The sequence below is a fragment of the Salvelinus alpinus genome, chromosome 15, assembly GCF_045679555.1.
Source record: "Salvelinus alpinus chromosome 15, SLU_Salpinus.1, whole genome shotgun sequence".
NCBI classification, from domain to species: Eukaryota; Metazoa; Chordata; class Actinopteri; order Salmoniformes; family Salmonidae; genus Salvelinus; species Salvelinus alpinus.
The window spans coordinates 9,729,368-9,752,084 of NC_092100.1; the positions used below are offsets into that span (position 1 = coordinate 9,729,368).

Below are 22,717 nucleotides of genomic sequence, written 5' to 3' on the forward strand. Positions count from 1 at the left end.
ACATGCATCTCACCTCCAAAACTCCCTCAAACCACCAAAACACGTCTCAAAATAAGCTCGTTCAACCATGACACTGGCAATAATTCTCACTCAGAAAGCATAACATTGTCACCCATAACACACTGACCTAAAAAACACCAACAGTAAATGATTAACTTTTCTCTTTTGAAGTTTGAATGATTTTTCACATCAGTATTTCATTATAGAATAACACTTATTCACTTTATTGACTAAAATATATGTAACAAGAATGAATCAGAAATGCAGCAATTTGCTTCAATAGCCTTTTATTTTTTATATATCTTTGCATATAGTAATTTACTTGTGGAAAAATAAGTTGAAACAAAACAAATTCCTGAGATTCTAAGGCTGCAATAAACAAACATTTACAGTATAATCCCTCATACTGTACTATGAGGGTTCTAGTTCTCCCTCTCTCCTGCATTTTTGGCCACAAGTTCTCATCAACATTACATCTTATGTCTTCTCTGGCGATGCATCTCGGAAAGTATCTTCTGGAATGTCTAATCCAACCCAAAACAATCAATTTATTTCAAAATGTCAGTACATGTAAAAATAAAATAAAAATGTGAACATAGTATATTGTACTTTAATATGTAGTTCAATTATCACTGAAGGATGCACATCTCATCTGTTCTGCTGGAAAATTTGTACTTTTTGATGCAACTGTTTGAACGCTGCAGATTTGGTTGCACCCTTACACCGGCCTCTCGCAACGAGAGACCATGGTTTACAACATGGTCAATAATTGAGGCCCTTCTCATTAGAGACGACCGCTCTTGGTCTTCCTCTCCTTTGTCCTCCACACATTCTCCCTCTCCCTGCCACTATTCTTTTCCTACAAACCTGTCTTCCTTGATCCATGTTTCTAAATAATCCCAAAGCTGTCCTCTTTTTTGTTTAAAATTTTTAAATGTTTTAAATTTTATTTATACAGGTTTTTCTCATTGAGATAACATCTTTTCCAAGAGAGACCTGGTCCAATAGCAGCAGGGGGAACAACGTTTCATACAAAACAACTTACGTACACTAACACAACATTAAACAAAACTATAAACACACATACAATACAACAAAAACATTTTACTTTAAAAACACGAAAGTCTTGACTAAAAATAGCTGGCCTAAAAACAATTACACTCTATGATATATACATCGATCAAGTGTTTAAACTCCACCAACGACACTAGATCATAAAAATTTTAAATGTTCAGGAGAGAATTCCAGCACCACGGTGCTAAGTAACTAAAACTTTCTACCATGACCTGTTCTAATTTTTGGTACTGTTAGAAGCAAATCAGAATGGGACTGTAATTGATATTTATTTACTGACCTGACTAAAAAAAGAACAGATAAAATGGCATTTTACCCAATATGGCCTTATAAATCAGTGTATACCAGTGTTTAAGCCTATGCAAGGTCAATGGCGACCAGCCAACAGCGCTGTAGAGATCACAATGTGTTAGTCGTTTTTGATTTGTAATGAACCTGAGGGCTGCATGATACACTGAATCAAGTGCTCTCAGGGTAGTGAAGCCTGCATATATATATAACATCACTAAAATCTAAAACCTCCAGTAATGTACATCGTACCAGCTCCTTCCTGGCCTCCAAAGAAAAACAAGCCTTATGCCGGAAATAAAAAACCTTTTCTCAGCTTGAGCTTCCTTATCAAGTTCTCTACATGAACAGTGAAGCTCAGCTTATCATCAACCCACACACCCAAATATTTGATTCTGTTGTATGATATTAAATGCTCTTTGGGCATTTTCAAAAGCTAAAGATAAACTACTACCACTTGAATAAAGAACAGTATCATCTGCATATAAATGAACATCTGCTGTTTCGATAAGATCCCCAATGTTGTTGTTATACAAAATGAACAACGGTGTGTGCAAAATAAAACCCTGAGGAACACCTGAGCACACCTCTATGGACTCAGATTTACAACCACCCGCAATTACACATTGTGCACAATTTGATAGGTAATTTATAAACCAATCTAGAGCATGACCAGTAATTCTACAACATTTTAACCTTTGCATTAACACAGCATGGTCCACGGTGTCAAAAGCCTTCAACAAATCAATAAAGACAGACACACACAATGTAACTTCTTATCAAGAGCACAGTGGATGTCATTTAAAACCTTCAATGTTGCTGAAACAGTGCTGTGGCCAGACCTAAAACGGTGCTGTGGCTAGACGCTGCGGTCTAAGGCACTGCATCTCAGTGCAAGAGGTGTCACTACAGACCTTGGTTCGATTCCAGGCTGTATCACAACCGGACGTGAGTGGTAGTCCCATAGGGTGGCGCACAGCGTCGTTAGGGTTTGGCCGGGGTAGGCCGTCATTGTAATTAAGAATTTGTTCTTAATTGACTTGCCTAGTTAAATAAAACAATTCTGCTCACCACTAAATATAGTGATGAGAGGCAGTCTAGTTGGAGAAAATGGAGCGAGATGGATTTTGGCTGACATTCTGCTAATTTTCTCATCGATGGAACATTTTTATTTCATTCCAGTTTTCTATTCCCAAAACTAGACTCTGTTACAAACAGAGTGGACTACGTTTTGTAGACTTTAGCCTTTATCAAAGTTTTTAACAATTACATTGTTTTGGAATGCAAGGGCGAATTGACTTACTGCAAATGCGCTGCTTCACAAAGTAGGCGTTCAATAACGGATAGCCAATAGGATTTTGCGAACTTGTGCTTGGCTCTGCCCACCTCCTTGCTTGGCTCTGCCCACTATGATTAATTTGCTCCCATTGGACAACAGCCTGTTTTTTTCCCCCATCTTGGGTTAATTATAAACATCTTTGGCATTAGCATGGGCAGGGCCATTTGAAGAGCGTCCACCATTTTAATTTAGTCGACTGGTTGGGACTTCCAACGTCATTGGCTGATCCCTCCTGGTGACCATGTTGGTGTCATGTTCAACCGGGTCATTAAGAGGGCTCAGCCAATCTTTAAGAAGAAAATGTACTTCAACATGGCCTATGCTGTCACAGACGCTACACTCGCACAGATACACAAAGAGGAGTCCTCTATTTATCTCTATGGTTACAGCTCCCGAAATTACCACATGTCCAGCCTCTAGTCCTGAAGAGAGCGTTCTCTTTGGATGTTCCAAGTATCACTCAAGTCGTTTTTCATGGATCAGGAAGCACTGGACACGATGATTCGTAGATACAGCAGAAGCTTGTATTGTATGCGTGAAATGAAAAGCCTCATCCCACTGGCTGCTATGATCTAGCTAGTGAAGCGTTCTTTTCATATTAAATTTAACAAAAACAATATCAATTTTTGATCTTTATTTAAGTAGTTATTTTACTTGTAATTGTTTATGGTTGCATTGTTGGGAACCTATTATTTGCCAGCCAGCCACACAGCGGCAAGCTGGCCAGTTTGCCGACGTTTTATGGATTGATTCCCAGCTCTCTAACGGTAACGTTATTAGCGGGTAGCCGAGTCCAAGGCAAGGGACAGCTGTTTTTAATCCTAGTTTTTTAATCCCTGTTTTTACTTTTTAAAGAAGATGAAGATAACGGTGGAATTCGAGGAATGTCTCAAAGACTCTCCAAGATTCAGGTAGACCAAGTGTCCTTGCTACTTTGTTCCTACATTATCTGACAAATTAGTCAATTTAGCGAGCTAACATTACGGTGACGTTAGCTTGCTTCTTGTCAAAAATAATTAGCTTGTTAGGTCAGGGGACTCAGCTCTTGTCCCCTAGCTAGCTAAATTACCTAACCATTTATCTGTGTATGTGAGACGGAATAACAACAAAATGTCAGTACAACGACTAGATTATTTGATTCTGAAGAGGAATAGTAGCTAGCGAAGTGAAAACGATTGCCATTTTCACTGCCAGGGTCAACTCAGTTGTACAATGCTACCTGCATTGTAACCTCATCACAATAACTTATTTTCTTTGGTTTATTTGGTGGATGGGAGGTTGCCATATATTCTTAATACCAACATGACAAATGAACATCCCAGAGGTCTCAACTGGCAACCATAAAGTTGCAAGTTTGTTGCTCATGTCCTACAGTAGTAGCTAACATTACAGCTTGGTTCTAGGTTTTCAACAGTGCTGTCATTGACCTCATTACATTGTCTTCAAGAATAGTAGGCAGTTAATAGCTCTAATATAATGCCCTGTGCTTGCTTTGAAGCTGTACAAGATGCATCAGCCTATCAAAGGTTTTCCACCTTATGTAGTCAAATGTTTTGCCTTTTTGTTATCACATTGTTATTTCATCCTATTCAGTGAAACTTGTGCTTCCCAAGCTTTGAGAAAGAGCTACCACTTCCTCTCGGACTGCCCCCTCTCCCGCCCTCTGCGCTGAACAACATCCTCTCTTACGAAATGAGAAGCAGATGGTAGAAAGTTGTTGGCAGGAAATGTGGAAAGAGGCTTTTTCCCCTCAAGGATCAGCTTGGGGAATGAACAAAAAGCCTTAGTCAGCTGAGTGTGAAACCATGACTGGTACTCTGGTTGTGGTGGCGGCACCTGTGCTTTCGTTTTGGCTCCTTCACAAGACTCAAAATGCCTGCAATATCATAATATATGCCATTGAGCAGATGCATTTAGCCAGAGCACCTTAGGCATGAGTGCATATGTTTTTTTTAACGTATGGGTGGTCCTGGGAATTGAACCCACTATTTTGGGATTGCAAGTGCCATGTTCCACCAACTGAGCTACAGAGGACGTTGTCATATCACACAGCCTAGTTTCCCTATCTGAAGAATGTAAGAGGTGCTGCTCTGCTCTAGTGGACTGTCTGTGCCACTTTTCTTTTTTGTATTATCATATAAGGCAAAAAAAATGTGCTCTTGATCGCAGGAAATGGCAGAGGTGTGCAAAAATCTTAGTCCAAAGGGTGTCACTGCCCCCCCTCCGTGCCTCCCCGCTGTACTCAGCGGGCAACACCTTGTTTTAAAAATATCATGGGGAGAACCCTGTGAATGATGCCTACAGTCCCTCACAGACCCACAAACAATATCTATAGTGATTCTCTTTTCACCTCCATAGCACCTGGTTTAAGGGTATAATATTATAAAGATAACATGCTATAAACCCTCATCTGTCAGGAAGTTGGTTAATCTGTGAGCTTTTGTCAGACAGCCATCAGTGCAGTACACTGTGACAGGTAGACCTATGGACAGAGGCCAGGTTTCTACTGACCCCTATGTAACAGTATGACTTTACGTCCGTCCCCTCGCCCCGACCCGGGCTCGAACCAGGGACCCTCTGCACACATCAACAACAGTCACCCACGAAGCATCGTTACCCATCGCTCCACAAAAGCCGCGGCCCTTGCAGAGCAAGGGGAGCCACTACTTCAAGGTCTCAGAGCAAGTGACGTAACCGATTGAAAGGCTATTAGCGCGCACCACCGCTAACTAGCTAGCCATTTCACATCCGTTACACTTACACTGACAGGTAGACCTATGGACAGAGGCCAGGTTTCTACTGACCCCTGCACTGTGTGGGTCGTCGCTTCCAGTCGCCTGACCCTAAGCACCGCTGGGGTTCATTGTGGGTTAGAATTTGCCAAAGATCCTTCAACAACATACATTCTTTCCACTTTGACCACCATTGCTTCACTCTGTTTTCCATCGTGTTTGATTTGGTAGAGAAGAGAACAAAGAGAGAGCGGGCGAGTAATGGATGAAAACGGGGATGCAGACCAGCAAAGCACAACTGTCTTTTGACATCTGTTTCCATTTGTGTGTGTGTGTGTGTGTGCACTTTCAACTCTGTGTCAATGAATGCTGGGGGTTTTTTCTTCCCAAGTGGGTAGGCTACACCCCACATTACCACCTCTAAGGTCTCATTTTTAGATGTAGCCGGAGTTATCATGCAGCCATGAAACCTGTTTTCAACAACTGCTCCGGGACTCGGATGCCAAAAGGCTGCTGATTCTGTAGACCTTATTTGCAATATGTTATGAGATTACTGAAATAAATACTCTAGCTCACTTATCTACAGTCAAAAGTTTTCAGTGACAGTTAGGACTAGACTATATGTCAGCTTTTGATGAACTTTGAACCAAATTTTAGGCTTTAAAGCACGTGTCAAACTCATTCCATTCGAAGGGCTGAGTGTCTGCAGGTTTTCGCTCCACCCATGTACTTGGTTAATTAAGCTCACTAATTAATAAGGAACTCTCCTCACCTGGCTGTCTAGGGCTTAATTGAAAAGAAAAGCCAAAAACCTGCAGACACTCGGCCCGTCGTGGAATATACACTGCTCAAAAAAATAAAGGGAACACTTAAACAACACAATGTAACTCCAAGTCAATCACACTTCTGTGAAATCAAACTGTCCACTTAGGAAGCAACACTGATTGACAATAAATTTCACATGCTGTTGTGCAAATGGAATAGACAAAAGGTGGAAATTATAGGCAATTAGCAAGACACCCCCAATAAAGGAGTGGTTCTGCAGGTGGTGACCACAGACCACTTCTCAGTTCCTATGCTTCCTGGCTGATGTTTTGGTCACTTTTGAATGCTGGCGGTGCTTTCACTCTAGTGGTAGCATGAGACGGAGTCTACAACCCACACAAGTGGCTCAGGTAGTGCAGCTCATCCAGGATGGCACATCAATGCGAGCTGTGGCAAGAAGGTTTGCTGTGTCTGTCAGCGTAGTGTCCAGAGCATGGAGGCGCTACCAGGAGACAGGCCAGTACATCAGGAGACGTGGAGGAGGCCGTAGGAGGGCAACAACCCAGCAGCAGGACCGCTACCTCCGCCTTTGTGCAAGGAGGAGCACTGCCAGAGCCCTGCAAAATGACCTCCAGCAGGCCACTAATGTGCATGTGAAATTTATTGTCAATCAGTGTTGCTTCCTAGTGGACAGTTTGATTTCACAGAAGTGTGATTGACTTGGAGTTACATTGTGTTGTTTAAGTGTTCCCTTTATTTTTTTGAGCAGTGTATATATATACCGGTAGATATATATTTTTGTGACAGTTTGGTTTTGCGCACTGTTGTTCGACACATTAATTTCAGCCTACGGTATATTCAGCATTTGAGGAAGTTTGCTGTTTCATTTTGCAATTCTGGATTGTCCTTATGTTCTCTTTCCTCCTCACCCTGTGACATTCTTTGTAATTGAAAGTTATGCAGAAACCGAGCTTGGCTGAGTGCCATTTACATGATGTCATAGGCCGCTCCATAGTGGTAGCAATTTGACATGTCTCATTGACAAACCCACAGCTGACACCTCATCACTGACATCGATAATGCAGAGCAGAGGACAGCACCGGGATACATTCACCACAGTTCAAGAACGTTGATGGTGGGCCGGCCAGTCCCTGGGCTAACTTTAGTTAGCCTTTTGAGTTTGTTCCTCACAGATGTCAAGTGGGGGTTGTAAACTAACGTCTTTGCTACCCTTCAGGTGAGCTCATATGCACGCCTGATGTAGCCTCAGCCTAATCTACGATTCCCTCTGGATTTTACGGGATACCATTAGCAATGAACACACAGGACATGTCTGCTTAACCGACTATTGAGCAGCTGGGACACTACTGGGTATAGTAGCTAATTAAATATTTAACGCTGTCTTTTTAAAATGGGTATGATCAAGGTTGAGGTTTGTGGTTATGACTGACTTTTGGGTACGCCTTTAGATCTAGCCTACAGTTGAGCAGAGCACTTGAGATGTCTGTCAGCCGATTTACGCTGCAACAGAGTAGTGGTATGGGGATCGTCAGCCGATTTACGCTGCAACAGAGTAATGGTATGGGGATCGTCAGCCGAATTACACTGCAACAGAGTAGGGGTATGGGGATCGTCAGTGATTTACACTGCAACAGAGTAGTAGTATAGTAGTATGGGGATCGTCAGCCGATTTACACTGCAACAGAGTAGTGGAATGAGGATCGTCAGCCGATTTACACTGCAACAGAGTAGTAGTATGGGGATCGTCAGCCGATTTACACTGCAACAGAGTAGTAGTATGGGGATCGTCAGCCGATTTACACTGCAACAGAGTAGTGGTATGGGGATCGTCAGCCGATTTACACTGCAACAGAGTAGTGGTATGGGGATCGTCAGCCGATTTACACTGCAACAGAGTAGTGGTATGGGGATGGTCAGAGTTCTGGATGGAGTCAGAGGACGTGTGAAGCACTAGGTAACACACTGATTGTGGTTCTCCCTTGGACTGGCTCCCTAGTTACTGTAACTGAATGACACACCCAATCACACACATGCTTACTCATTGAGTCACTTAGCCTAAACCATATGGGGCCATACTGTACTTTGCCTAAGATCCTTCATTTGAATTTTACCACCAAGGATTTGATCTTGTTTGTTATTCCTTAGAGTTTGTGTGTAATGTTGGGTTTTTACCCCAGCGGGACCCCTCCCCCTCCAACACATCCCCGCTCTCTAACAATTACAGGATATACGCCACAGCACAGGGGCTCGACCCAGTCTTTCATTTTTCCGTCTCGAGTTACAGAGAAGTAATGAAGTAGAAGTATCAATGTTGGGACTGTCATCCTGTCCCTCTCAAACCACACTTTCTGCTTGTCTCATAGGATCCTACATGATATCGACGTCCTCAATAGTTGTCAGGAAGAGGCTGTGAGACACGGCTTTTGATTTGGGAGGTGTTACGGGGATCAAAATTCCTGAAACTTTCAATATATTCCCTTGTGTTCCAGAAATCCTGTTTGGAGGATTCTGGATTTTCTGCTTATTCCCTCCTGATTCTAGGGTACACCAGGGAATTTATAGGAAGTTCCCAGAAATTTGCAACCCAATAGTGTGACTAACCTGTTTTAAATACCTCACTCCAGTTCTTAAGCCTACCACACAAACCCCTCTTGGCTCACAGTCAGCAAACCTCCTCTAAGTAGCCAGAGGTTTACACAGGCAACGCTCAATGAGTCATTGGGAGGGAGGTCATTACGTCTGTTTTTAGAAACGATACAGGTCAAAATCAGTGCTCCAGAACCTCTATTATGGCCATTTGATTGTCTTTGTGGTGTGGACATGGGTGAGAAGGTTGGCTGAATGTAGGCTAAACTGACTCCCCACTACTCTCTGTCTTGACAAGCCTGTCCACACCCTCCCATTTGTAGCTCTGCATTGTGAAATGGTATAGCGGATTGTGTGTGTGTCAGCCTGGGCGACTTGAGTGGTTTGGTCTAAAAAGAGTGCTATATATATAGGACTTGGTACAGATGAAGTAGGACCTAAGTTGTTCTCACCCTGTGACATTCTTTGTAATTGAAAGTTATGCAGAAACCGAGCTTGGCTGAGTGCCATTTACATGTCATAGGCTGCTCCATAGTGGTAGCAATTTGACATGTCTCATTGACAAACCCACAGCTGACACCTCATCACTGACATTGATAATGCAGAGCAGAGGACAGCACCGGGATACATTCACCACAGTTCAAGAACGTTGATGGTGGACCGGCCAGTCCCTGGGCCTTGATGTCAAAGCTCTCCCCAAACACCGATCTAGGATCAGCTTTCTCTTCCCTGAAGAGATCGTATCTTCCCTGATAAACTGAATCTAAACTACAGCAGCCAAACCCAACACATTGTCTTGGACCAGTGCCTTGAGGCTGCGTCTACCTCGTGGCCTAGACGGCCTCCTCTCTGTCATTGCTGTGGTTTCCCCAGACTTGACTGAAATGAGTCTTCATGGACCTGTTTCAGCCTCCTTCATGCCACACACCAGCCTGAATCTCACTCACACACCAGCCTGAATCTCACTCACACACCAGCCTGAATCTCACTCACACACCAGCCTGAATCTCACTCACACACCAGCCTGAATCTCACTCACACACCAGCCTGAATCTCACTCACACACCAGCCTGAATCTCACTCACACACCAGCCTGAATCTCACTCACACACGAACTGCACGAAACACAGTTCCTCTGTCAATTTTTGCTTATGATTTTATTTAATTTTTTTAACAATTGTTCTGTTGTCTGGCTTCTGAGAGGGAAATCTGTATTCACATACTTTCACACTGACTCACATTAGAGGTTACTGAGTGTGCAGGTCTTGCCGGTCATACCCAGGCCTTTCTCCCAGCGTGGATTGTGAAATGGAAGTAGACCAGATTACCACCTCTTCAGATGACTCCCTGTCTGCCTTTTTGGCGGCTAGCCATCTTTATTTTTAGATGGCGAGACCCAGATACCTGCATTTTGGCCAGGATCCCTATGAGAGGAAGAAGAGACACCTCTATCTCCATAATGTTGCTTTTAGCACAGCTCAGCTTGAGTTCTGGTGCTGCTCGGATGGAAGCTGGACTTAAAAAAATAAAAATAAAAAAAGCAAATATGTAAGGATGTGGTAATAACCAGTGTATTATAACAATTTAAGATGTGTTGGCGCAAGATACAATCATTCTGCTGCTGTAGGAGCCTTTATGAATTAACAATATTCTTCAAGTGAGCGTCCAATCTCATTATTCTGCACCGACGTCAATCTCATTATTCTGCACCGACGTCAGTCTTCTTTGAAGTGCATCCTATTTAAAGTCTAGCGCTGCAGACCCGAGTACTGTGTCTGGTACTTTACCAATGGGTCTTAATGTTTGGAAATGCTGTGAAAGTATTCAGACCCCTTGATTTCTCCCCCCCCCACAATTTATTCTAAAAAGGATTAAATAGTTTTTTCCCCCTTATCAATCTACACACAAGACCTCATGTCAAAGCAAAAACTGGTTTTAGACATTTCTGCAAATGTATTACAAATAAGAAACTGAAATCACATTTACGTAAGTATTCAGACCCTTTACTCAGTACTTTGTTGAAGCAGCGATGACAGTCTCAAGTCTTCTTGGGTATGACGCTACAAACTTGGCACCTGTATTTGGGGAGCTTCTCCCATTCTTCTCTGCAGATCCTCTCAAGCTCTGTCACGTTGGATTGGGAGCGTCCCTGCTCAGCTATTTTCAGGTCTCTCCAGAGATGTTAGATCGGGTTCAACTCCGGGCTCTCCCGAAGCCACTCCTGCGTTGTCTTGGCTGTGTGCTTAGGCTTGTTGTCCTGTTGGAAGGTGAACCTTTGCCCCAGTCGGATGTCTTGAGCGCTCTGGAGCAGGTTTTCATCAAGGATCTCTCTGAACTTTGCTCCATTCATCTTTGCCTTGATCCTAACTAGTATGCCAGTCCCTGCTGCTGAAAAACATCCCCACAGCATGATGCTGGCACCACCATGTTTCACCATAAAGATGGTGCCAGGTTTCCTCCAGATGTGATGCTTGGCATTCAGGCCAAAGAGTTCTATCTTGGTTTCAACAGACCCAAGAATCTTGTTTCTCATGGTCTGAGTGTCCTTTAGCTGCCTTTTGACAGCCCGCTTGGAGTTTGCCATGTGTCTTTTACTGAGGAGTGGCGTCTGGCCACTCTACCATAAAGGCCTGATTAGTGGAGTGCTGCAGAGATTTGTATTTATTATGGATCCCCATTTGTTCCTGTAAAGGCAGCAGCTAATCTTCCTGGGGTCCAGAAACATTTAAGCCAGTTATACATTTATTTATTTTTTTACAATATATTCACAACACACTGTTCCCTCAGGCCTCTCCTCTACTACCACATATCTACAACACAAAATCCATGTGTACGTGTGTGTAGTGCATATTTTATTGTGTGTTTGTATGCATGTCTGCCTATGTTTGTGTGCTTCACATTCCCTGCTGTTCCATAAGGTGTATATTTGTTAAAAAATATATAATAATCTGATTCTACTGCTTGCATCTGTGGAATAGAGTTCCATAGTCATGGCTCTATGTAGTACTGTGTGCCTCCCATAGTCTGTTCTGGACTTGGGGACTGTGAAGAGACCTCTTGTGGGGTATGCATGGGTGTCCGAGCTGTGTGCCAGTAGTTCAAACAGACAGCTCGGTGCATTCAACATGTCAATACCTCTCACAAATACAAGTAGTGATGAAGTCAATCTCAGGCTGTAGGGACCTGACTTGTTGATCGTGTAAAGAATGCAGAGAAATGCTTTATTATGGACAGACTTCTCCCCATCTTAGCTACTGTTGTATCAATATGTTTTGACCATGACAGTTTACAATCCAGGCTTACTCCAAGCAGTTTAGTCTCCTCATCTTGCTCAATTTCCACATTATTCATTATAATATTTAGTTGAGGTTTAGGGTTTTGTGAATGATTTGTCCAAAATACAATGCTTTTAGTTTTTGAAATATTTAGGACTAACTTATTCCTTGCCTCCCATTCTGAAACTAACTGCAGCTCTTTAAGTGTTGCAATCATTTCAGTCGCTGTAGTAGCTGACGTGTATAGTGTTGAGTCATCCGCATACATAGACACACTGGCTTTACTCAAAGCCAGTGGCATGTCCTTAGTATCAATTGAGTTTACCACAGGTGGACTCCCAAGTTGTAGAAACATCTCAAGGTTGATCAATGGAAACAGGATGCACCTGAGCTCAATTTAGAGTCTCATAGCAAAGGGTCTGAATAATTATGTAAATAAGTTATTTCTGTTTATTTCTATATATACACTACCAGTCAAAAGTTTGGACACCTACTCATTCCAGGGGTTTTCTTTTCTTTTTACTATTTTCTACATTGTAGAATACTAGTGAAGACAAACTAAGAAATAAGACCTATGGAATCATGTAGTAACCCAAGAAGTTTTAAACAATTCAAAACAGATTATTCAAAGTAGCCACCCTTTGCCTTGATTACAGCTTTGCACACTCTTGGCATTCTCTCAACCAGCTTCATGAGGTAGTCACATGGAATGCATTTCAATTAACTGGTGTGCCTTGTTTAAAGGTAATTTGTGGAATTTCATTCCTTCATAATGCGTTTAAGCCAATCAGTTGTGTTGTGACAAGGTAGAGGTGGTATACAGAAGATGGCCCTATTTGGTAAAGTCCATATTATTTTCCTGAGAACAGCTCAAATACGCAAAGAGAAACGACAGTTCATCATTAGTTTAAGACATGAAGGTCAGTCAACCTGTAAAATTTCCAGAACTTTGAACGTTTCTTCAAGTGCAGTTGCAAAAACCACCAGTTACCTCTACTACAGAGGATAAGTTCATTAGAGTTAACTGCACCTCAGATTGCAGCCCAAATAAATGCTTCACAGAGTTCAAGTAGCAGACACATCTCAACATCAACTGTTCAGAGGAGACTGTGAATCAGGCCTTTATGGTTGAATTGCTGCAGAGAAACCACTACTAAAGGACACCAATAAGAAGAAGAGACTTGCTTGGGCCAAGAAACACAAGCAATGGACATTAGACCGGTGGAAATATGTCCTTTGCTCTGATGACTCCAAATTTGAGATTTTTGATTCCAACCGCCATGTCTTTGTGAGACGCAGAGTAGGTGAACGGATGATCTCCGCATGTGTGGTTCCCACCGTGAAGCATGGAGGTGTGTGGGTGCTTTGCTGGTGACCCTGTCAGTGATTATTTATTTTTTTAAATTCAAGGCACACTTAACCAGCATACCTACCACAGCATTCTGCAGCGATACACCATCCCATCTGGTTTGCGCTTAGTCCCACTATCATTTGTTTTTCAACAGGACAATAACCCAAAACACACCACCAGGCTGTGTAAGGGCTATTTGACCAAGGAGAGTGATGGAGTGCTGCATCAGATGACCTGGCTTCCACAATCACCCGACCTCAACCCAATTTAGATGGTTTGGGATGAGTTGGACTGAGAGTGAAGGAAAAGCAGCCAACAAGTGCTCAGCATATGTGGGGACTCCTTCAAGACAGTCATCTGGAATGCTTTTCCAACAATCTCATGATGCTGGTTGAGAGAATGCCAAGAGCGTGCAAAGCTGTCAAGGCAAACGGTGGCTACTTTTTGAAGAATATAAAATATATGTATTTAACACTTTTTTTCTGTTACTACATGATTCCATATGTGGTATTTCATAGTTTTGATGTCTTCACTATTATTCTACAATGTAGAAAATATTACAAATAAAGAAAAACCCTTGAATGAATGTGTGTGATATTTACTCTTATTTTATTTGTGCGGGAGGGGGCTTTGTTTAAGCAGCGGCGGTGTCTAAATGCATATTAGGGAAACACTAGCGTTGGAGGTATTGCTATCGCTTCATTGGACCAACACATACAAATACCCCATATTCCTCCAAGTATGCAGCTGGTGTTGTGAAAGCAGCTGCAGTTTCTTGCTATGCTTTCACCTAAACAGGTGAAGAAAATCAATGTTTCCCCTCTCACAGTTAGGCCTGCTTAACTATTGGCAAATGAAGCGATCCTAATGTTTCTGTTCATTATGTTGCCTTAACTCGACTATCCGTACTGACTTGATTATTAGACCCTTGGAGGTTGTTGATCTCTCAAAGCTCACTATCATCCTACTCTTTCATGCTAATCACAGCCTGCTTATGATGCAATGACCCGTAGTTTGGTGCAGTAGGAACTTAGTCACTGACAACCGCAATATAGCCAGCCGGTGGTGACAGCAGACGCTACGGAGTTTGTGGAAGCGGTATATGGGTAGGTAGACAAAGGCTTAGTTAACATTACTCACACAGCATAAGTGCAGAATTAGCCTAGCAGGGTCTCTGCATTTGCCCAGCTGTGGTGGTAGCTTAAATATAAGCAGTAACTGTTTTAAACGGTAGCTGTACGTTTAGAAGACTAGTGCTAACGGTAGCGGCGGCAGCATTAGTGCCTAACGGTAGCGGCGGCAGCATTAGTGCCTAACGGTAGCGGCGGCAGCATTAGTGCCTAACGGTAGCGGCGGCAGCATTAGTGCCTAACGGTAGCGGCGGCAGCATTAGTGCCTAACGGTAGCGGCGGCAGCATTAGTGCCCAACGGTAGCGGTACTGATAGCTGGGCCTGTTTTTTTTTTATAGCTTTGATGTGTCTGTGAATTCCTGGTCTAAAGCACTGCCTTTGTCTCTGAACTGCCCTCATTAGTGTGACACTTGCGCTCTCTGCTCATTATACAGACATACAATGGGACTCGCTCCCAGGCCGTGGCTGTGAGGCTACGTCCTAGATTTTGTTAGCCGGAATCACGCCTTATCGTCTGTCAGCACTTTCACCAGTTCTCCCCCGAAGCAGAGTTTCATATTAAAAGAAAACATTCGTTTTATCTTGGCTATAGAGAGCAGGAAAGTGGGCCAATTCATTTAGATTTGGGTTTGATAGCAGCTATTGGGATTTTTCAAAGGAATTGACCAGAACAAACCTCCATTAATTACCAGACTAGTCCAAGTGCTACGCTATTCCCAGGGGGATATGAAGTTGGCCATAACCGTTTAAATCTGGCCTTAAAGTTGGATATTGTTGAGTTAGTGTTGTCATCGCAATGTTACATTTGTGATTCATACCCTAGTCATCTTCCATTGATATTCTCCAGGAGGCATAGTCATTCAGCTTAACCTTTTGATTATGAATGATAAATCAATGAAATGGCATTTGTCTGTGGCCACCCAGACACAGCCATTTTGATTTAACAGTGCTCTGTCATTGTGGAGAGCACAGGGATCATTTAAGCGGTTGAATCCATTTGTTTCTTTCATTTAGTCCCAATCTATTTTATTTTTTAAACAGGGGGGGATTATCCAATGCAAAGTAAGTGGTATTTTGTGCGGTTGGGGTGGAATCAACTGCTTCAGCTGCTGGAGTGTGCAGTCTACCATTATCTTCTTCAGCTGCTGGAGTGTGCAGTCCACCATTATCTTCTTCAGAAGCTGGAGTGTGCAGTCTACCATTATCTTCTTTGACGTGTGTCTATATTGCACATTGCAAGTAGTAGTCAGTGCCAGCTCATATCAACCTAGAACTGCCCAGTGGAATTGTGAAACAAACGACAAAGGAATGTGGCCTATGGGATGACTTGGCTTCTTGTCTGAAATATACTGGGTGGCTAGAGTCATAGCTCTTTTGGCTTCAGCCAGTTCCTGATAAACAGTTCTTATTTGGACAGCTGTCAGACTGTGAGGATGCATAGTGTCTGTAAAAAGGCTTTTACTACTCCCTACTGTTTGTTAGTTCGGTGTAGGTGTGTTTGATAAGTTGTTTAGCTCCATGTTATGCCAGTAGCCAGAAAACATTTCTTTGACTCCATTCTGACAACTTAGTATTAAGGGAAAGCGTCTGTCTGTCTGCATATCTCCCATACACACTGACAGGGACAGACGGACGGAGTAGTCTTTAAGGGCGGAGTTTGGGGGATGATCTTCAAAGCATCTTCTCACTGCTCTAGGAGTCGACAGCAACATGTTTGCATATTGTTATTCACACTCTGCTGCCAGATGCTGTGGCGGGACGTGGCAGTCATAGAAACAGCTGGAGGGGTTTTGGATGGGCTCTTCAGCCTGCCCCCCCCCCCCCCCCCCCCCCCGCGCTACACTGTCTTTATTTGATTATGCCGGATGCACCATTCAACCCCAATGACATCAAACCCAAAGGGGATTATTCCAACTTACCCAATCGCCACTACCACACGCTTATTCAGACTCGCTGATCCCTATCGGTGGCCCATTATCCAGATGAGGAACGACGCTAGGATGTTTGGAGGAAACCAGATAAGCTTTCACTGCAGTATGTGTTTGCGGTACTGAGGAATATCCCAGACTAACTCTGCACTCATTAACTTAGTGTATTGACTTTTTCCACATTTTGTTACATTACAGCGTCATTCTAAAATATATTTTAATATTTTGTTTTCATCAATCTACACACAATACCTCAGAATGACAGTGAAAACAGGTTTTTAGACATGTATACACACACGTTTAGAGATTTGTAAATATTTATGTATGTATGCATGCATGCAGGTGCGTCAACTAATTTTCATACATTTGCAAAAAAAAGTGTCAAAACCCATTTTTGCTTTGTCATTATGGGGTATTGTTTGTAGATTGAGGGGGAAAAACAAACAATTTAATCCATTTTAGAATAAGGCTCTATTGTTACCACATTTTGAAAAAGTCAAGTGGTCTGAATACTTTCTGAATGCACTGTATGTGCTGAATTAAATAGTATAGGCCTACATAATTGATATTTAGGAGTGAGGGGGAATCGATACAGTTACATATCGGGATATTATTATTGAGCTAGTTTGCTGTACCTGCACCAAAACGCCAGTATTTCTTCTTTCCTGTCTTTTTAAATGGGAAGCCCGTTTTGTTATCAGCCCTTCTATTTCCATGACTGATCAACTCGTTTTCTTATGTTCTCTTCCCTCTACAGCGATATATGGTGAGCAATATGTTTGGAACATCGAGTCGCAATAAAATTGCTGTCGAATCGCAATACATATCCTATTGGCACCTAAGTATCGTGATCGTATCGTGAGGTCCCTGGCAAATCCCAGCCCCGATGTTTAGCTGGATTGCAGAATGTCTGAGTTACGTATTTTATTGATTTAACAGGACAGATGCAAGTACGGCGTGGGAGAAGGACATGGAGGGGGAGGGTACAGAAAGGGGTTAAGGGCACAGCGTATTCAAAGAGCTATGCTTGTACTGTATCCGTCTTCCATTCTACTCTCTTATCAAATGTAGATATGACGAGGACAAAGTGCTAACATCACAAGCCAATGCGATTTATTCGTGTTCGGTCGCAAGGTTCTCAAATCATTTTCACTAACAGGTCCTGTATAAGTTCACATAAGGGCTCAAAGTTCTCAGTCGAATTGAGAGTCTTAAGTAGTGATCACCAATTGGTCGGTCTCCAAGGCATTCCTAGTTGATTACCAAACATTTCTGAATAAAGAACAAAGACCAGCCTTGCGTTCTTTAATTTTTTTAATTTATTATTAGTCTCGTTCTGTCGGTGGTAGGTGCTTCCGCTTTTCTTAGACCATGTTGCTATGTGCATAATAGCAAAGTTACCCAGCTTATTGGTGTTGAGAACAGGAGACGAGAAAACAGCCCTTGCCTTCATTGTCTAAGACAAGTGAAGAGAGAGAGAGAGAGAGACTTAATTAGGTCTATAATCAACAGCCTAACAGTTAAATGTGCCTGGTTTTAGAAATCATCCATATATGTACGTCTTGCTTGTGATTCAGTGAGCACCAAGCCTCGCGCAACCACATGGATAAACAATTTCACAAATTCGGCTGTTTTTTAATCTTTGCTTTAATAAAAGCTTGACTCTTTATTTTTTCTCCTTATTTTCTTCGTTAGAACATCCTCTCTGGTTTTACTTATATAATTTTACTGTTTACAATGTTATAAATTGTCAGAAAATAATAATAACCCTCTTTCCTTGATCAAATCAATTGCAGTCGGACTCCCTCTAGTCATTTGTGTAAAATGATTTTGTTTAACTCTGCGCTTAACACCAGACAAGCTCAGTGCATGTAGTTGATTAAAACACAGAGGATGTGTCTATGGAAAAATCAATTGGTCGAAAGAACAGACGACTCTCGGTAGATTAAGATGTTGCTGTTGGACAGCCCTACTTTCTATTCAATACTTTTATAAGTCATAAAAAGCATGTTCTCCTACTTCCACTCACGCTACAACCAGCACTGCAGCAGTAATGCATGAGTACAAAGGTTTATTGATAAGCTTGCTTTGTTATTAGCGGCTTGCTCTTTATCAAAGAATATTTCACTTTCTCTGGTCGTAGGAGTAACATGATTTTGTGCATGAGGCAGAATTAATGTGGTACAACTTCGAGTTTTCCCTCAGCTGGAAGACAGTGTTCCCTTTGGGTCAGTGTCGGCAGAAGAAAGAGAGAGCGGAGGGACTTTGAGAGGCGGACCCTTATTCTGCTGCTCTCTCCCTCCGCTGAGACTGACCATCAGATGCAGGCTCCATCAGCCCAGAGCCATACAAATATAAATTAATTTTAAATGTATGCTCACTGAGCTGTGCCTCACATGTAATACAACGGATCTATTACCAGTGCTGAGAAGAACAACAAAGCATTGGCAGGGCAATTCAAGCAAAGCCAATATGCGGTGATGTTTTGCCCCTATAGCCTACTGCACAAACCTCATTACTACAGAACTGTTTTTAATTGGTTAATGCTGCATGTTTGTTTTTTTAAGTCATGTTAAAAAAAAACATGGCTGTCATTTTAACTCCATGATCTCGACTCAAAAAGGTTGGTGACCTCTGTTCTAAAGTGACGTCTTGAAATTGTTATTCCAGGTTCCTCTTCCTCTCCAGTGGCTTGCTGCTGCTCCAAGGGTGTTGTTCCTGGAAAGACCAAAATGTGCTTTGCCACGTTTTAGTTGGAACAAAGTGCCAGATTTAGGCCCATGGCGTTACCCGATGTGTCATCTCTCAATCTGGCCCCTCATGGGGTGTGTTCCCTTTTCCCTCCGCTTTTTGCTTCCTTTCTGCGTCAACCCTACACACAGCACCAACATCACGTGGAATGCTCATTTCAGTTGAATGACTCACCTTCCAGTGCAAAGCAGTGTATCGACCGTCCATTTTCCCTTGTATCCTTTAAAAAAAATCATTGACTGTTATCAGTTGAAATGAAGCTCCCCCTTCTACAAGTAGAGTAACTGTAGTGTTGTTTTTCTCCTCACAGGGCCACTATAGAGGAGGTGGAAGGGGATGTTGGAGAGTTGGAGTCCAAACTCGACAAGGTGAGTCCATATGGGCCAGATTTGGGCTTGGAGCGATGAACACAGTGACGGAACTCCTGCTGTTTGTGTAGATGAACCACTCCCTCGTCATAGTAACCCTGTGTCCCGGTCCCCTTTTATAACTGGCCTGAGATCAGTACGAGTTGACCTGGAGTGACCCGGTGTCCCGGTCCCCTTTATAACTGGCCTGAGATCAGTACGAGTTGACCTGGAGTGAGGGAATGAGAGTCTCAATCTGGAAAGATGGGTACATAAGAGGAGTGTGATGAAATCCCACTTGTAGTTCTATAAAGACCTTGCAGCCAGTCACTGGAGCATTTTTCTTTTTAAAAATGTTTTGTTGGTGGAAGAGGTGGGATTTTACTTATTGCTTGCAAGTTTACTCACTATTCCAGTATCTCCAGTGATTGCAGACTGCATTGTTATTGGTGTCTCCCCCCTCCCTCTACCATACCCTGGTGTCACTTCCCTGTTGCGCTGCAGCGGAAAGATCTGCTCCAGGAGTTGTGGTGTGACTGCAGGGTGAGGGATGGAGGGGTGTGCCTGGAAGAGGAGGCTAAAGTTCAGGCTTTTCTTAGAAACTAGGCCTTGCCATTGAGAAAGAGAGCTACCCACACAACCAAGTTGAATCTTAAAGCAACAGGCTTCATTGGGACAATATTAATTCCCCTTGGGTGTAAAGAATATAAACTACAGATAATTATTATTATTATTATTTTTTTAATTCTTCAAGATTGAATCTGCTCCAGGACAAACATTGAAGTATCTTGGAGGTAGCAGTCAATGATGGCACTAATACCCTGACTACACCGCTCGCGTCGCAAAATACATTTAGGAATCTGTTATTCAATTATTGCACCCACACTGTTCGCGCGCGTCAACGAGTGTCTGCGTTGCCAAGGGCTAAAATAGAAGTAATTCCAATTTCTGACGCAGATCGCGCTGCAAGTCCTGCCTCTCCCATCTCCTCATTGGTTTATAGAAGCAGATACCCACGTGCCATCTCCTCATTGGTTATACACACGTGGGTGATTGAAAGACTAACTTTGTTGCCGGTCGTCATGGTAATACTATGAAAGTTTAGATGCCAATCACCATATAAGTTCAAAGATGAAAAAGCCTGGAAGGAGGAGAGATGACTAGAAACGATTCGGTTGACCGTTTTTATGTGTGGATTAATTGTCGGAGTAGAGGACCTTGTGCATTTCAGGTGAAATAACAACTCAATGTTTATATCCCAGTACAAATGAGTTGGCAACAGCAAGCTATCTAAATAAGACAAATTAGCTAGCAAGTGCAAGCTAACTAGCTAAATTGCCATACATGTTTAATGCTTTTCGACCTGCCCCCAAATGAATGTAACTGGTTCAGAGTTTGTTTTGATATTTTAACCTGCGTGTCGTGATCGCGTTTGGTGTAGCCGGTTTGGGTTCCGTGTTATACGGAAGTGCGCAGCTTTCTTGGGAGGGGGAGGGAAATGCAACCTCAGCGACCATTTTTTTTTTTTTCTGGCTCAAAAAGGGGCTTGGGTGGTGGTCATGGCCGGCCCGTCAGTGAGTGTGAATTTGAGAACATTTTAGAGGCCCCCATCGTTGGCGCTGTATAGACATTTTAGCTGCAATTCTACAAATTAATCCATGGATTTGAGACCTTTTTTTGCGGTTTTAAAGCAAATTTCCTTTTATTCTACACATTTTGTCATGCAGCTGAGAGAATGTTGAAGTTTTAAAGGGATACTTCGGTATTTTAACAATGAGGCTCTTTATCGACTTCCCCAGAGTCAGGAACTCGTGGATACCATTTATGTCTCTGTCAAGTATGAAGGAAATTGGAGGTAGTTTTGGGAGCTAATGGAATTCTATGCATTTTGCCATGGCTAATGCTGTGTTCTTCTGCTCAAACATAATAACAATATACTGCTAAATATATATATATATATATATATATATATATATTTTAAATTCTTCCTGACTGTCTAGCTTTCATTTCTCAAGGATTATATACAATAAAAAATAAAAAGTATATTTCTGGTGGATTTAAACTTTAGATTCTCAGCCTTTCTCCAAGTTGTTTATTTATCAAACTTCCAGTGTTTGAACATGGAATAGTGGCCTAAAGGGACAGCGTGGAAAGCAAGCACTATTTCATCAATTACTCACTTCTGTCATCCCTCTCCCTTTCTCCCTCTCGTTCTCTCACCTCTAGCTGGTGAAGCTATGCATCGGGATGATCGACGCTGGCAAGGCTTACAACACGGCAAACAAGCAGTTTGTCAATGGAATCCGCGAGCTCGCTGCGAGCTCCACCAAAGATGAAGTCATTGAGGTAAAAGAACTATAGTAACTTAGCTTGAGCTTCTCAAGTCTAAACTGTCTGTTAGAAAACCGCCAGTTTCCTCGACTCTCGACTCTCTTTACTGGGACTCCTCTTATCTTCTCACACATTTCTGCATTGTGGGTTCTGCATTTCTGTTCTTTTTTTTGTGTCACTTTCTTTTACAGCTTCTCCCCTAGGTCTGAAGTTCAGCCATAGTGCATTTTTCTGAAAGAATGCCCTGGCTGAAGAATTCTCCCTGAAAGCACCATTGTTGCTCAAGGTGCAAATGACCCAAAGCAGCGTAGCTGTACTCTCGTGGATTTCCTCTTAGCCATACCTCAAAAACCCTCCGGAGGTTCTACTAGTCTGGAATTCAGTGTTTATACCCCGTCGCTCATAAGTGTGTTTTGTGTTGTGTGTCAGGGCTCGACTAACAATGTCCACTGGTGCCACTTAATTTTACAGTTGGTAGCACCAGCCCATAATTTGGTCACACCAGAATCGTGAGGATAATGCACATTTACTGTTTGACCAAATCCTAATTTTTAACCTCCTAAAAAAAATAAAGTGACGTTTGGCGTGAAGTGACCATGTAGAAAGGGCAGCACGCACTGCCAAGTCAAAGGGTCGCAAAATGCAACTAAATGGTCGCAGCCTGGAGCTATGTGTGTGAGAGACTATTTCATACAATAGGACTATTATCCATGGATGATACATTTTTGTCTTAGACTGATGTTTTCACACAGCACTGTTCTGTCCCGTATATCTGGACATACCGTCACAATACAGATT

At 42.5% G+C, this 22,717-nt stretch overlaps 1 protein-coding gene across 9 annotated transcripts in view; it reads left to right on the top strand.

Annotated features, from left to right (window-relative positions):
• The first annotated feature begins 2,958 nt into the window (after nucleotides 1-2,958).
• The window catches only part of LOC139539452 (arf-GAP with coiled-coil, ANK repeat and PH domain-containing protein 2-like), a 76,372-nt gene continuing 56,613 nt past the window's right edge, over nucleotides 2,959-22,717 (top strand). For 8 of the 9 annotated variants that reach the window (XM_071342417.1, XM_071342418.1, XM_071342421.1 and 5 more), the window contains exons 1-4: nucleotides 2,959-3,612; nucleotides 19,161-19,315; nucleotides 19,552-19,609; nucleotides 21,815-21,934. In XM_071342417.1, the coding sequence (XP_071198518.1) occupies nucleotides 3,586-3,612; nucleotides 19,161-19,315; nucleotides 19,552-19,609; nucleotides 21,815-21,934 (360 nt within the window). In that variant the 5' untranslated portion in view covers nucleotides 2,959-3,585. The remainder of the gene's footprint in view (nucleotides 3,613-19,160; nucleotides 19,316-19,551; nucleotides 19,610-21,814; nucleotides 21,935-22,717) is intronic. The other variant, XM_071342426.1, reaches the window with a different exon arrangement.